The sequence below is a fragment of the Phyllobates terribilis genome, unplaced genomic scaffold, assembly GCF_046119375.1.
Source record: "Phyllobates terribilis strain yellow unplaced genomic scaffold, ASM4611937v1 Scaffold_9__5_contigs__length_417890890, whole genome shotgun sequence".
Taxonomy (NCBI): Eukaryota; Metazoa; Chordata; class Amphibia; order Anura; family Dendrobatidae; genus Phyllobates; species Phyllobates terribilis.
This window is the reverse complement of record NW_027362769.1, coordinates 89783418-89794860: the sequence shown is the minus strand read 5'-3', so window position 1 is coordinate 89794860 and position 11443 is coordinate 89783418. Positions and strand designations below refer to the sequence as shown.

Genomic DNA, 11443 nt, shown 5'->3' with positions numbered 1-11443 from the left:
ATGGCCAGGAAAGTGCGGAGATTCGATGCCATTGGTAATTTGTGGTCAATCCTGAAAAAGCAGGACAAACAAAAACACAGATATTGTGATAAACTCCATGCACTGATTAGACAAGAATGTGTCGTCATCTGTCAGGATTTGGCCAAGAAGCTGATATCCAAGACGCCTGGGCAAATTACAGGAGTCTTGAAAAATAAGAGACAATACTGTAAATATTGAGTCTTTGCGTAAACTTGATGTACTTGTCAATAAAATATTAAAAACTTATGACATTCTTATAATTTTATTTCAGGAACCATAAAAACATCTCGCTTAAAGGTCTAAAAACACTGAAGTAGCAAAATCTGAGAACCAAATTTTGTGTCGGTCTCAAAACATTTGGCCAGGACCGCTGAAAGCTAAGTCAGAGCTTTCTGATTCTCCGGCACAAACCTTTGTTCTGCTACAGCTGTAGAAATAATTTGTTACATATAGAGATCAACTGATTTTTGTGCTTTATGTCTTATTCAGACATTTATTTTTGTCGTATCTGTTTTATGTTTTTCATAGATTTTCACATGCACTTTCTTGCGGTTTGCAAATAAAAATGAAGAAATGTCCGATTTTGGAATTGGAATCGCCAATCTAAGTCAATGGATCTGTGAAAAAAACAGACTCATGTTGCATCCTAGTGCTGATTGTTTCACTTGTTTTCTCCACCCAAAAAAAATTATTGAAAGTTGTGGCTCTTGGAAGTTGGGCATGAAAAAAAAATAATCATTGCGTCTTGAAAGCTAAATTAGGCTGCATCCTTAAAAGGTTATTCCTAAAATGATAAATTGGATAGAGGATGACTTAGTCGCTGGGGGGTCCTGAATGGAGTGAAGGCGCTCAGCTCAGTTTGTCTATGGGATTGCTGGAGAAAGCGCTCGGCTACTTCTCAGTCCCATGGGCAACGAGTGGAGTGGAGGACGATAATTCGCACCTCTGCTTCACTCGAGGGGGCTAGAGTCATTTTGTTACTCATGTGTCCTGACTCCAGCTCTGTGCTTTACTCCCTCCTTCCACTACAGCTGGCTCCATCTGTGCCAGTGAACGTCAAGTTCCTATAGTAACTTGGCACTCACCTCTGATAAGATCTTTTAAGGCAGAGTCAGGCAGCTGTGCACCGCCTGAGTTTTCAGCTAGCAGGTGCACGTTGCTACCACTTCTTGTCCAGGAGTCTATCCACATTTCCTATTTTGTTTAGCAACAACCAGGTGCCTAATAGCATTCAGGAACAGCAGAGCATGGTAAGCAATCTGCGGCAAGGTGATTTAATCCCAATGCAGCTCTGCTGTTCCTGTGTGCTGCAACCAGGTGACTGACTACCAATTTGTCTCTGCTAATCCAATGAGCTGTCTGTACACTCATATATTCAGTAGCAAGGTACCTACTTGCCTACTCACCTCTGATGATTTACAGTATCCGCACACTCAACTCTGCTGCATCAAGGTTCCCAACAGCCTACTCGTCTCTGCTAATTCACAGTGCTGCCTGCACACTAGACTCTGCTGCACCAAGGTTCACAACAGCCTACTCGTCTCTGCTGATTCACGGTGCTGCCTGCACACTGGACTCTGCTGGATCTAGCACTTCCAGCTGTGCGGATTCACTTGCTGTCTTGCATATCCAAACTCTGCTGGTCCTTGCTGGTAAGATGCCATCTGGCGAGGCCAGTTCCACTGCCTCATGTGCGTGCTGCTCACCCTGACCTACGTCTTAGGCTATGAGCCCATGATGCAGAAATGCTCCGGATTTTTCCTGAGCGTTTCTGCATCTCCCTGGCAGAAAAAAAAACTCATGCGGATTGTACATGCGTTTTTCCTGCCAGGGATAAGCGGATGTGAAGCGTTCTTCACATGCATTTCCGCATGCGGGTTGTCAAGCGCTTTCCAAGCGATTTTAGCATCACTTGGAAAGTGCTTGTCAACTTGGTCACACTATATAAATCCATGCAACCGGCATGGATTTATATAGTGTGACCGGAAAAGAATGGTACCCGGGTTTGGAGAAGAGGAGATTCTCCTCCAGACCCGGGTACCATAGTACCTGTTAAAAGAATTTAAACTAAAAAATATACATTATACTTACCTTCTGATAGCCCCCGGTGCCCTTAGCGATGCGTCCTGGCTTGCCGGCAGCTTGTGGTGAACTAAAAGGACCTGCCATGACGTCATTTAGTCATGTGACGGGTCACGCGACTAAATGACGTCATGGCAGGTCCTTTTTAGACCATCGTGAGCTGCCGGCAAGCCAAGACGCATCACTAAAGACACCGGGGCATCGGGGGCCATCAGAAGGTAAGTATAATGTATATTTTTTATTTTAAATTCTTTTTTTTTTTACAGGTACTATGGTACCCGGGTCCGGAGGAGAGTCTCCTCTTCTCCACACCCGGGTACCATCCGCACATTGAAACGCATGGATTCCGCATGTACATATACAGTGATGCGGATGTCATGCGGTCCAGTGCAAGTCAATGGCAGCGAAACCGCTGCGCTTCCGCAAAATAATTGGTAGTGCTGCGGATTTTTCCGCAATGATAATCCGCAGCGGAAATTTCCGCAGCTTGTGCAGAGCACATGCGGATTATCATTGGGGAACATGGCAGACCTTCTACCAAGCGTTTTTTAAGTGTTTCTGCAGCGGAATTGCTGCTGCGGAAATGCTTAAAAAACGCATAGTGGGCACACAGCCTAAGCGGATCCACCTCTCCAGGTGCGCCCATAACACCCATTTTGGGGGTCCGACTGCTGGGACCTATGGAAGGAGGTTAATGGTTTTTTTTAAGAAGAACACTTTGAGGGTTACCATGTCACCTATTGAGGGGGAGGGTGTTATAGAAAGGGGCTGACAGGTTGCCTTTACTCATACTGTATACCATACACTAATATAAGGTCATACTTTTATTTATAATGCCGCAGCTGCCTTTACTACACGAACTGCAGCTTCTCCGTCTCCCGACAGCTCTGACCTCTCACTCCGAGACCAGCTGCAGAAATACAGCGACATCACTGGAAGAAACACGCTATTCTGTATTTCTCACCACCCATTGGCTGACAGGTAATGGCCCCGCCTACGTGTATACAGCTCTCTGCGCCGCGATTGGCTCATGCTGCCTCTGCTCATATCAGGATAGTGTGACGTATGATCTGGCGGCTCGATGTCGCCTGGGAAATGGAGTCTTTTACTATTACGGGTTTTGGCTTGAGGCGCTTCAAGAACTACAAGTCCTAGAATTCTTTGCGTCTTAATTCATTATCCTCCTTGGTTTTAAAGGATGGATCGGTAGAAAGTAACCAGGTTAAGAACAGAGAAATGAGCGAAGGAACGTGAGTATTAGGCTGCTGCATGGTGATTGTCACTGGAATCAATGCTGCATAGAAATATGGAGGAGCACAGGCTGCAGAAAAGTAAACTTTGCAAATGTGCTGCCTGATCTAACAATCATGTATTATATAGCCTTGTGTACAATCAGTTTTAGGTGCTGAGTAGTTTTGTTGTATTCTACTCCTGCTTATAAAAGGGGAATTGCTATTTATGCAGTTGTCCAATATTATATGTTATGTACTGTAGTCATTGTAATGGTAATAATAAAATAAACCTAAAAAGGCATTTTGCAATGTTTTGTTCCAGGTGTCTCCGCAGAAGGGGGGGTCCGTACAAGACCGACCCTGCAACAGACCTCACTCGCTGGCGCCTCTCGTGCACAGAGGGCAGGCAAACCTGGCGCTATGTGGAGGGAGAAGATCGCCCACAAACTGCCCTGGAGGCGCACTCTCTGGGGCTGGACACGGTACCTAAGAATTACTAAATTGCAGCCTGTAGTATTAGGTTAAGGATTTTAGGAAAAAAAATGATCCAGTATTAAAATCCCTTTAAATAATCTACTTTTCATTAATAGCAGATCTATAATACATTATAAAATGTTGCACCGTTTGGCTTTTACAGGCTCTTTGTGCAGTGAAACATTCAACTTTGATGTGATCTATGGTCATAAATCATCTGAAAGGAGGTAAAAAAAAATAAGAGAAATGAAAGAGTTACAAAATCCATTTTAGATCATCATAGCTGACTGACAGATTCTCAGTTAGCTCATTCTGCAGTCAGTAATACATACTGGGTCACAGAGACTGTAGAAGGCAAACAGTGCAAATCTGTGGGGTTGAGATCTGCTGAATGTAGGTGGAAATGTCACCATTTGCAATGTAAAGGATGAAATGTGCGGCTGCCCTGCTCCTTCTCAGTGATATCCCCATCAGTAAATGCCACTGGGATTATTACTTCAGCATCTCTTCTGCGAGAAGTCTGAAGTAGAGGTGCCACTTGGGAAGTTACCCTAAATTGTTTAGTACTTAGTGTGATGTAAAACAGACTGTGCCGGCCTTCATGTAATGCACATAACCTGTCTATGGTTGGCTTAAAAATGAGTTAAAGGGACTTGGAAGTTGATCATTTCATACAACTTCTTCAGCTAAAGTGAAGCTGAATCGAATGAAGAATCCTCTATAAATGATTGCTGGCCCCTTGTGCACGTTGTGTCCGCACATTTGTGCTGCCTGTGATCTGTTCTAGGATCTGTATATGTTGCTGATCATCAATAACACGGCTTTTGCTCTCTTCAGAATGAGTTTTTTAAAGACTTACCCAAGGCGCTTACGGCCCAGGATGGGGCAGAAAATGGACTAACTTTTTATTCTGCCTTACAAGCGGAGGATGGGCATTGGGCTGGGGATTATGGCGGACCGCTGTTCTTGATGCCAGGTGAGACTTTTCAGCCACATCAGACCCCTATGACTAGATCTGTCTGCCATACACTATACTCGCTGTAAGGCCTCATTCAGGTTTCGCATACGAGCGCTACCTGTGTTTTTCACGCGGATAGCACTCGTATCTATAATAGTGAATGGGATCATTCACATGTCCATGTTTTCCGCAGACAGAGTGGTCCAATTGTGATCCAAGTGTCTGATCAGGAACAGCAAGGCAAGTCTATGGGTCCGTGAAAGAAATTGGCTGCACTCGGATGGCATCCAAGTGCGGTCCGTTTTCACAGACTGTTACATAGGAAAAGAATAGAGAAAAACTGATAAATTCTGACCAAAAATCACTGATGAAACTTGGTCGTTTCTTTTTGTACGTGAAAAAACTTGTGTGTGTGAATGTGGACTAAATCTGTGACCCTTTTTAGGTCTGCTGATTGTGTGCCACGTGACACAGACTCCCCTCCCTGACGCTACCAAGAAGGAGATGGTGCGCTACCTACGATCTGTGCAGCTGCCTGATGGCGGATGGGGCCTGTGAGTATACGACTGACGTTATATTTTGTGATCACCCCGGTCCCATACATAAAACTGGGGGCAGAGTCTATGTTCTCTGTATATGGGTGCAATCAGACGGCCGTATAAATCTGACCGAGATCAGACTGCATTGCACGGACTGGCCGGCTGCTCTCCCTACTCAAGTGTGACTACCTCATATATTTCTATACAGCTGTCATGCTCGGGTCATTAGAGCCGCCGGCCAGTCCAAGCATTGCAGTCTGATCTCGGTCCGATTTATACGGCCGTCTGGCTGCTCCCTTTGTGTGTATAATTGTGCAGGACACCTTTAAGGTTTACATATAAGTTTATCTAGACCGACTGTGATCATTAGCCAAAGGTTAATTGATAAGCATCCAATGTATTTATGTTTTGCTGACTTTTCACTATCATTTAATTTTTTTAACCCCTTCAGAAACAGGTACTTTTATTTTTTTGTTTGTTTTTGCATTTTAATTTTTGTTTTGTTTTTCTCCCCTTTTTCCAATAGTTTTTTTTTTCCATCATTGACTTAACCATATAGTGGCTGAAAAGAAACTGGGGAAAAAATTCCAAATGGGGTGAAATGGTGAAAAAAAAAATACACAGATTATTGGGTCTTCTTTTTACTGCATTAGATGTGCAGAAATAATGACCTGGCAGCATGATTCTTCAGATCAGTACAATGACATCCATACCTATCTAGTATAGTTTTGTTTTTTTTAGCGGATTTAAAAAAATAAAATTATAAAATATTTATTTTTCATTGCTGTTTTCTGATGCCAATAACTTTTTCTGTGTGAGGGCTTTTTTTTGTGTAGCAAGCCATAATATTTATTGGGGTACATACACAGTTTTAATTTCTCTTCATTGCATTTTTTGGGGGAAGGTGGGGTGACCCAAAAATGGCAATTCTGCAGCTGTGGCATCCCGCCATTATATCGCAATGGTTGCTGGTATAAGCGTACATCGGCAACCGAACCGTGTAAATGCCGCTGTCAGTGATTGAAAGCGGCTTGTAAGTGATTAACTGGCAGCGATTTAGAGCAGGTACTGGCTGTAACAAAGCAGGCACCTGCCCTGTAATACACGTGCAGCAACATGTGAAGCCGCCGCTGATTGGCTGCAATGCTCATGTGGCATAACGCTACGCGCGCCCCAGGAGATCTGACGTCGCGGGAATGACAGCGGATGTGAGTATAGGCTTTTTTTTATTTTACATTGGGAAATATAGCAGTTGAGAAGGGGTTGTCCAAATAATGGACAGCCCCTTTAATGAGTCCTTTTAAATGTGAACTTGATCGTGAATTACTTTTTTTTACCAAATCCAAAAATCCAATTTGTAATTATTGATTATATGTTATTTTTTTACATTTATCTTTATTTATTAATTTATAAAAGAAACAAAGAGAATCACACGGCACTAACCGTGCCAAAATGAAGAGCAATCACCGTGAGAAAGTAATAACCATAGACAGTGTTATCAATTCCAAGGATCCTGCACACAGTCTAGGACCTTATCATAAAACGTATATTAAAGGCAGAATGTTAATTCCCTAAACGTAATCTCACAGTAAAAGTGATCTTACAGCAACATATGAGTAAGTTCAGAAGAAGAAGAAAGAGAGCGAGAGAAACAGAAGAGATACAGAGAGAAGAGAGAGGGAAGGAGAGGGGAAAGGGGATGTGAGTAAGGACGAGGATAAAAAAATGATTCAGTTATCCCCAATTAGAGGCAGATATTCAGCAAAGGATCTAAATTCTAGCCAGTAAAAAAAAGTTTAAAAAAGCGTTCATAGGAATTATTGATTGTAGAGATGAGTTCCTCCTTAAGCATCACTTCATTCATCTTAGCAAACCCTCTGGAGATTGTAGGAGTGCTGTCTTTTTTCCATAGTAGAGGAATACACGCTCTAGCAGTCGCGATTAGGTGTCTCAGGATTGAGTTTCTGTATATTTTTAATGGTAGGTCACAATGATGGATATTAATTCTATGTTCCCCGTAGTAAATAACTATCTTAATCGCAGGCATATTGAAGACAAGAGCACTGTATTTGGCACGGCTCTCAGTTATACCTCTTTGCGGCTTCTCGGAGTGTCACAGGATGATCCAGATATGACCCGTGCTCGCAACAACCTTCATAGTAAGGGTAGGTTTACATGAGCTTTTAGCTTTAATCCAGCACATCTCACAACTGACTACCATTTATAGCATGTAGTCAGTGTATATTTTTTCCATACTTGGTCTGATGTATCTTACTTTTTGTTGCAGGTGGTGCCATTGGGATTCCTTCTTGGGGGAAATTTTGGCTATCTGTGCTCAATGTGTACAGTTGGGAGGGAATGAACACACTATTCCCGGAGATGTGGTGAGTTTCTTTTTGCATTATTCAGACTTGATATGACTTTATTTGTGGCTGTGACCATCTGATAATCCGTACCATTATTAGTGGGATTTACTAAAAACCATACGACTATGGGCCCAGTCCCCTGACCTCACAATCAGGAACATCAAGTTTCAAGCAATTTGGTTTTCCTGCACTTAAATGTTTGGCCACACCAAAATGCATTGAGCGCCTGTACTTTTTTTGAACAGTCATTCTGTGCTGACAGACTCTCTTGAAAAGGGTTGTCCACTATTCCGACATCCACTGCTGAATCCCTATGTTTCCACATCGTAAAAAAATAGCACCTGTACTCACATTCAGCGCTGTTCCAGCTGTGTCGGCACTTGCTCTCCCAGGGCTCAAATGACATTGTTATGTCATGTGATCCCTGCAGCCAGTCATTTCTGGCTTCACTCTCCCCACCTTCGGACAAATCACATACAGCCGGAGCAATAGAGAGAGCAGCCGCAGCTCTGACTTTCTCTGGTTGTATGTGATTTGTCCGAAGGTGGGGAGAGTGAAGCCAGCAATGACTGGCTGCAGGGATCACGTGACGTAACAATGTTATGTGAGCCCCAGGAGAGCGATTGCCAACACCGCTGGAACGGCTCCAGCATCGGAGGTGAATATATGTGTTACCATTGTACAAGAAGGAAGCATAGGGATTCAGAATGAGTTGTCCGAGTAGTGGATAACCCCTTTAAGCAGCGCTGATCTGCATCACATTTAGTCACCGCCTGTCTCTTGCAGGGACAGTGATGTGAATTCTTTACTGATTTTCTCTGACTTCCAGCATTATCTTCTAGGCTTCTTCCTCAGTGGTTTCCGGCCCACCCCAGCACCATCTGGTGTCACTGCCGTCAGGTTTACTTGCCCATGAGTTACTGCTATGCTACACGTTTGAGTGCCCATGAAGACAACTTGATCCGCAGCTTGAGACAGGTAAGCGGCAGAACAAGGACTGTATTTTAGTGACCGGGACTTGCATTGACACATCTGCTTCTCGTGCAGGAGCTGTATGTGCAGGAGTATAGCAGTATAAATTGGCCCGCGCAGAGGAACTGTGTGGCTGCTTGTGACATGTACACACCGCACAGCGCACTGCTGGACTTTGCTTATGGTAAGAGGCATTGTTTATTGTCAATGCGGCATTTGCACCTTTGTAATTATGCAGATTTGTATGTGGCCGTACAACAATGAAGAAAATTTCCAGCTATACTGTAGATGTAGTATTTTATTTTGATTAGTCATTTTTGCCCTTTTATTCGCAGTCCTGCTGAATATATACGAGTCGTACCACATTCCTGCCCTTCGCCGACGTGCGGTGCATGAATTATATGACCATATAACGGCAGATGACCGGTTTACAAAATGTATCAGCATTGGTCCAGTAAGTGTCATAGAAACATAAGTTATTTTTTTTTTGTGTGTATTAAAAAAAAGTCTGGTTTTGAGACAGGTCTTCTTGTTTCACAGATCTCTAAAGTGATTAATATGCTGGTCCGCTGGCATGTTGATGGACCAGAATCTTCTTCATTTCGGGAACATGTAGATCGCATCCCTGATTACCTCTGGTAAGTAGTGATCCCCCGTCCTGTGCAGAGATACAGTTCATAGTGCTCGCTTTCTTATCTGATTTCTTTCATTATAAGATTTAAAATGTACCACCAGTGATCCACTTAAAGCGCCACTCCAGTGATTTTCTTTTATTGCAGTGCTGTAGTGGTGCCACTAATCTAAGTTCCCTGCTCCTAGTCTTATACTTACCAGCTGCTGTCTTTAGCTCTTCCCGGTGCCTCTCCGGCTGCAGTTCTAATATATTTTTTTAAAAAACAACTGACTTCTTTGAAGGGAATCTGTCAGTAGGATCAACCTTCCTTAGCGTTCTTAGGTATGTAGGTCATAGTAAGCTGAATAAAATGACACCTTGATAGCTGTAATCCGATGTTTTATTCCATAGAAATCTACATTTTTCTTATATGTAAATGAGCTCTTAAGATCTATGGGTGGGGCATAGGTCTCCCGGAGACTCCGCCTCCAGATATTATCTTAAATATTAGGGGAAGTTACCAGTGTGATGTGTAATGGCCGCTCTCTGCTCTCCTGAGCTCACTGCAGAGCGGTGTGTGATTGTACCTGACACATCTGCCTTTTCAGCTTTTATCTCACAGGCAGACAGGGCTGCAATACAGCAGAGCTATGAGAGCTGCAGCAAATGTGTAATGAGACAAAGTTCTGTGTTAGTTACACTGGTAACACTCCCTGCCATTCAAAATAATATGTGGAGGCAGATTCTCAGGGAGATCTATGTCCCGCCCATAGCCTGGAACAGCTCATTTAAATATAAGAAAAAACATGGATTTCTCTGGAATAAAACATTAGATCACAGATATCAAGGTATCATTTTATTCATTTTTATGACCTGTATGGCAATAGACGGCTTAGGAGGGTTGATCCTACTGACCGATTCTCTTTAATAGCATGAATTGAGAGGAAGGAGAGATTTGCGAGTGCGACACATACAGCTGAACTTTGAAGGGAAATGCTTCATAGGCAATGCACATGAGGACCTAAGACTATTGCAAATGTTATTTTTTATTAGAGGTACATGTTAATGTACAATATAGCAGAAGAATTCACCTTTTAAAATTTACATTATATATATTTTTTATGCTGCTGCATATAACTGAAACTTAGTTTCTTTCTGCATTTTACTTTACACAATTCTTTTCTTGCAGGTTGGGGCTGGATGGAATGAAAATGCAGGTACATATGAGTTCTTTTTAATCTTATCTACCTCGTGTATACTTGGAAAATAGGTAACCCTTTAGTAATGGGCACAAGGTGATGAGAGAAAAAAAATCTATATATGTATATACAGTGCAGACCAAAAGTTTGGACACACCTCATTAAAAGATTTTTCTATATTTCCATGAGTATGAAAATTGTACATTCACACTGAAGGCATCAAAACTATGAATTAACACATGTGGAATTATATACTTAACAAAAAGTGTGAAACTACTGAAAATATGTCTTATATTCTAGGTTCTTCAAAGTAGCCACCTTTGCTTTGATGACTGCTTTGCACACTCTTGGCATTCTCTTGATGAGCTTCAAGAGGTAGTCACCGGAAATGGTCTTCCAACAATCTTGAAGGAGTTCCCAGAGATACTTAGCACTTGTTGCCCCTTTTGCCTTCACTCTGCGGTCCAGCTCACCCCAAACCATCTCGATTGGGTTCAGGTCTGGTGACTGTGGAGGCCAGGTCATCTGGCGTAGCACCCCATCACTCTCCTACTTGGTCAAATAGCCCTTACACAGCCTGGAGGTGTGTTTGGGGTCATTGTCCTGTTGAAAAATAAATGATGGTCCAACTAAATTCAAACCGGATGGAATAGCATGCCGCTGCAAGATGCTGTGGTAGCCATGCTGGTTCAGTATGCCTTCAATTTTGAATAAATCCCCAACAGTGTCACCAGCAAAGCACCCCCACACCATCACACCTCCTCCTCCATGCTTCACGGTGGGATCCAGGCATGTAGAGTCCATCCGTTCACCTTTTCTGCGTCGCACAAAGACACGGTGGTTGGAACCAAAGATCTCAAATTTGGACTCATCAGACCAAAGCACAGATTTCCACTGGTCTAATGTCCATTCCTTGTGTTCTTTAGCCCAAACAAGTCTCTTCTGCTTGTTGCCTGTCCTTAGCAGTGGTTTCCTAGCAGCTATTTT

The 11443-nt window shown here is 42.9% G+C and overlaps 1 protein-coding gene across 1 annotated transcript in view; it reads left to right on the top strand.

Moving 5' to 3' along the window:
• The first annotated feature begins 3166 nt into the window (after window positions 1-3166).
• LSS (lanosterol synthase) overlaps window positions 3167-11443 on the top strand; it is a 30237-nt gene continuing 21960 nt past the window's right edge. Inside the window, exons 1-11 of the mRNA XM_073646762.1 lie at window positions 3167-3353; window positions 3658-3817; window positions 4647-4785; window positions 5213-5321; window positions 7350-7471; window positions 7594-7690; window positions 8515-8650; window positions 8720-8828; window positions 8980-9098; window positions 9185-9282; window positions 10447-10474. Coding sequence (XP_073502863.1) covers window positions 3340-3353; window positions 3658-3817; window positions 4647-4785; window positions 5213-5321; window positions 7350-7471; window positions 7594-7690; window positions 8515-8650; window positions 8720-8828; window positions 8980-9098; window positions 9185-9282; window positions 10447-10474 — 1131 coding nt within the window. The 5' untranslated portion in view covers window positions 3167-3339. The remainder of the gene's footprint in view (window positions 3354-3657; window positions 3818-4646; window positions 4786-5212; window positions 5322-7349; window positions 7472-7593; window positions 7691-8514; window positions 8651-8719; window positions 8829-8979; window positions 9099-9184; window positions 9283-10446; window positions 10475-11443) is intronic.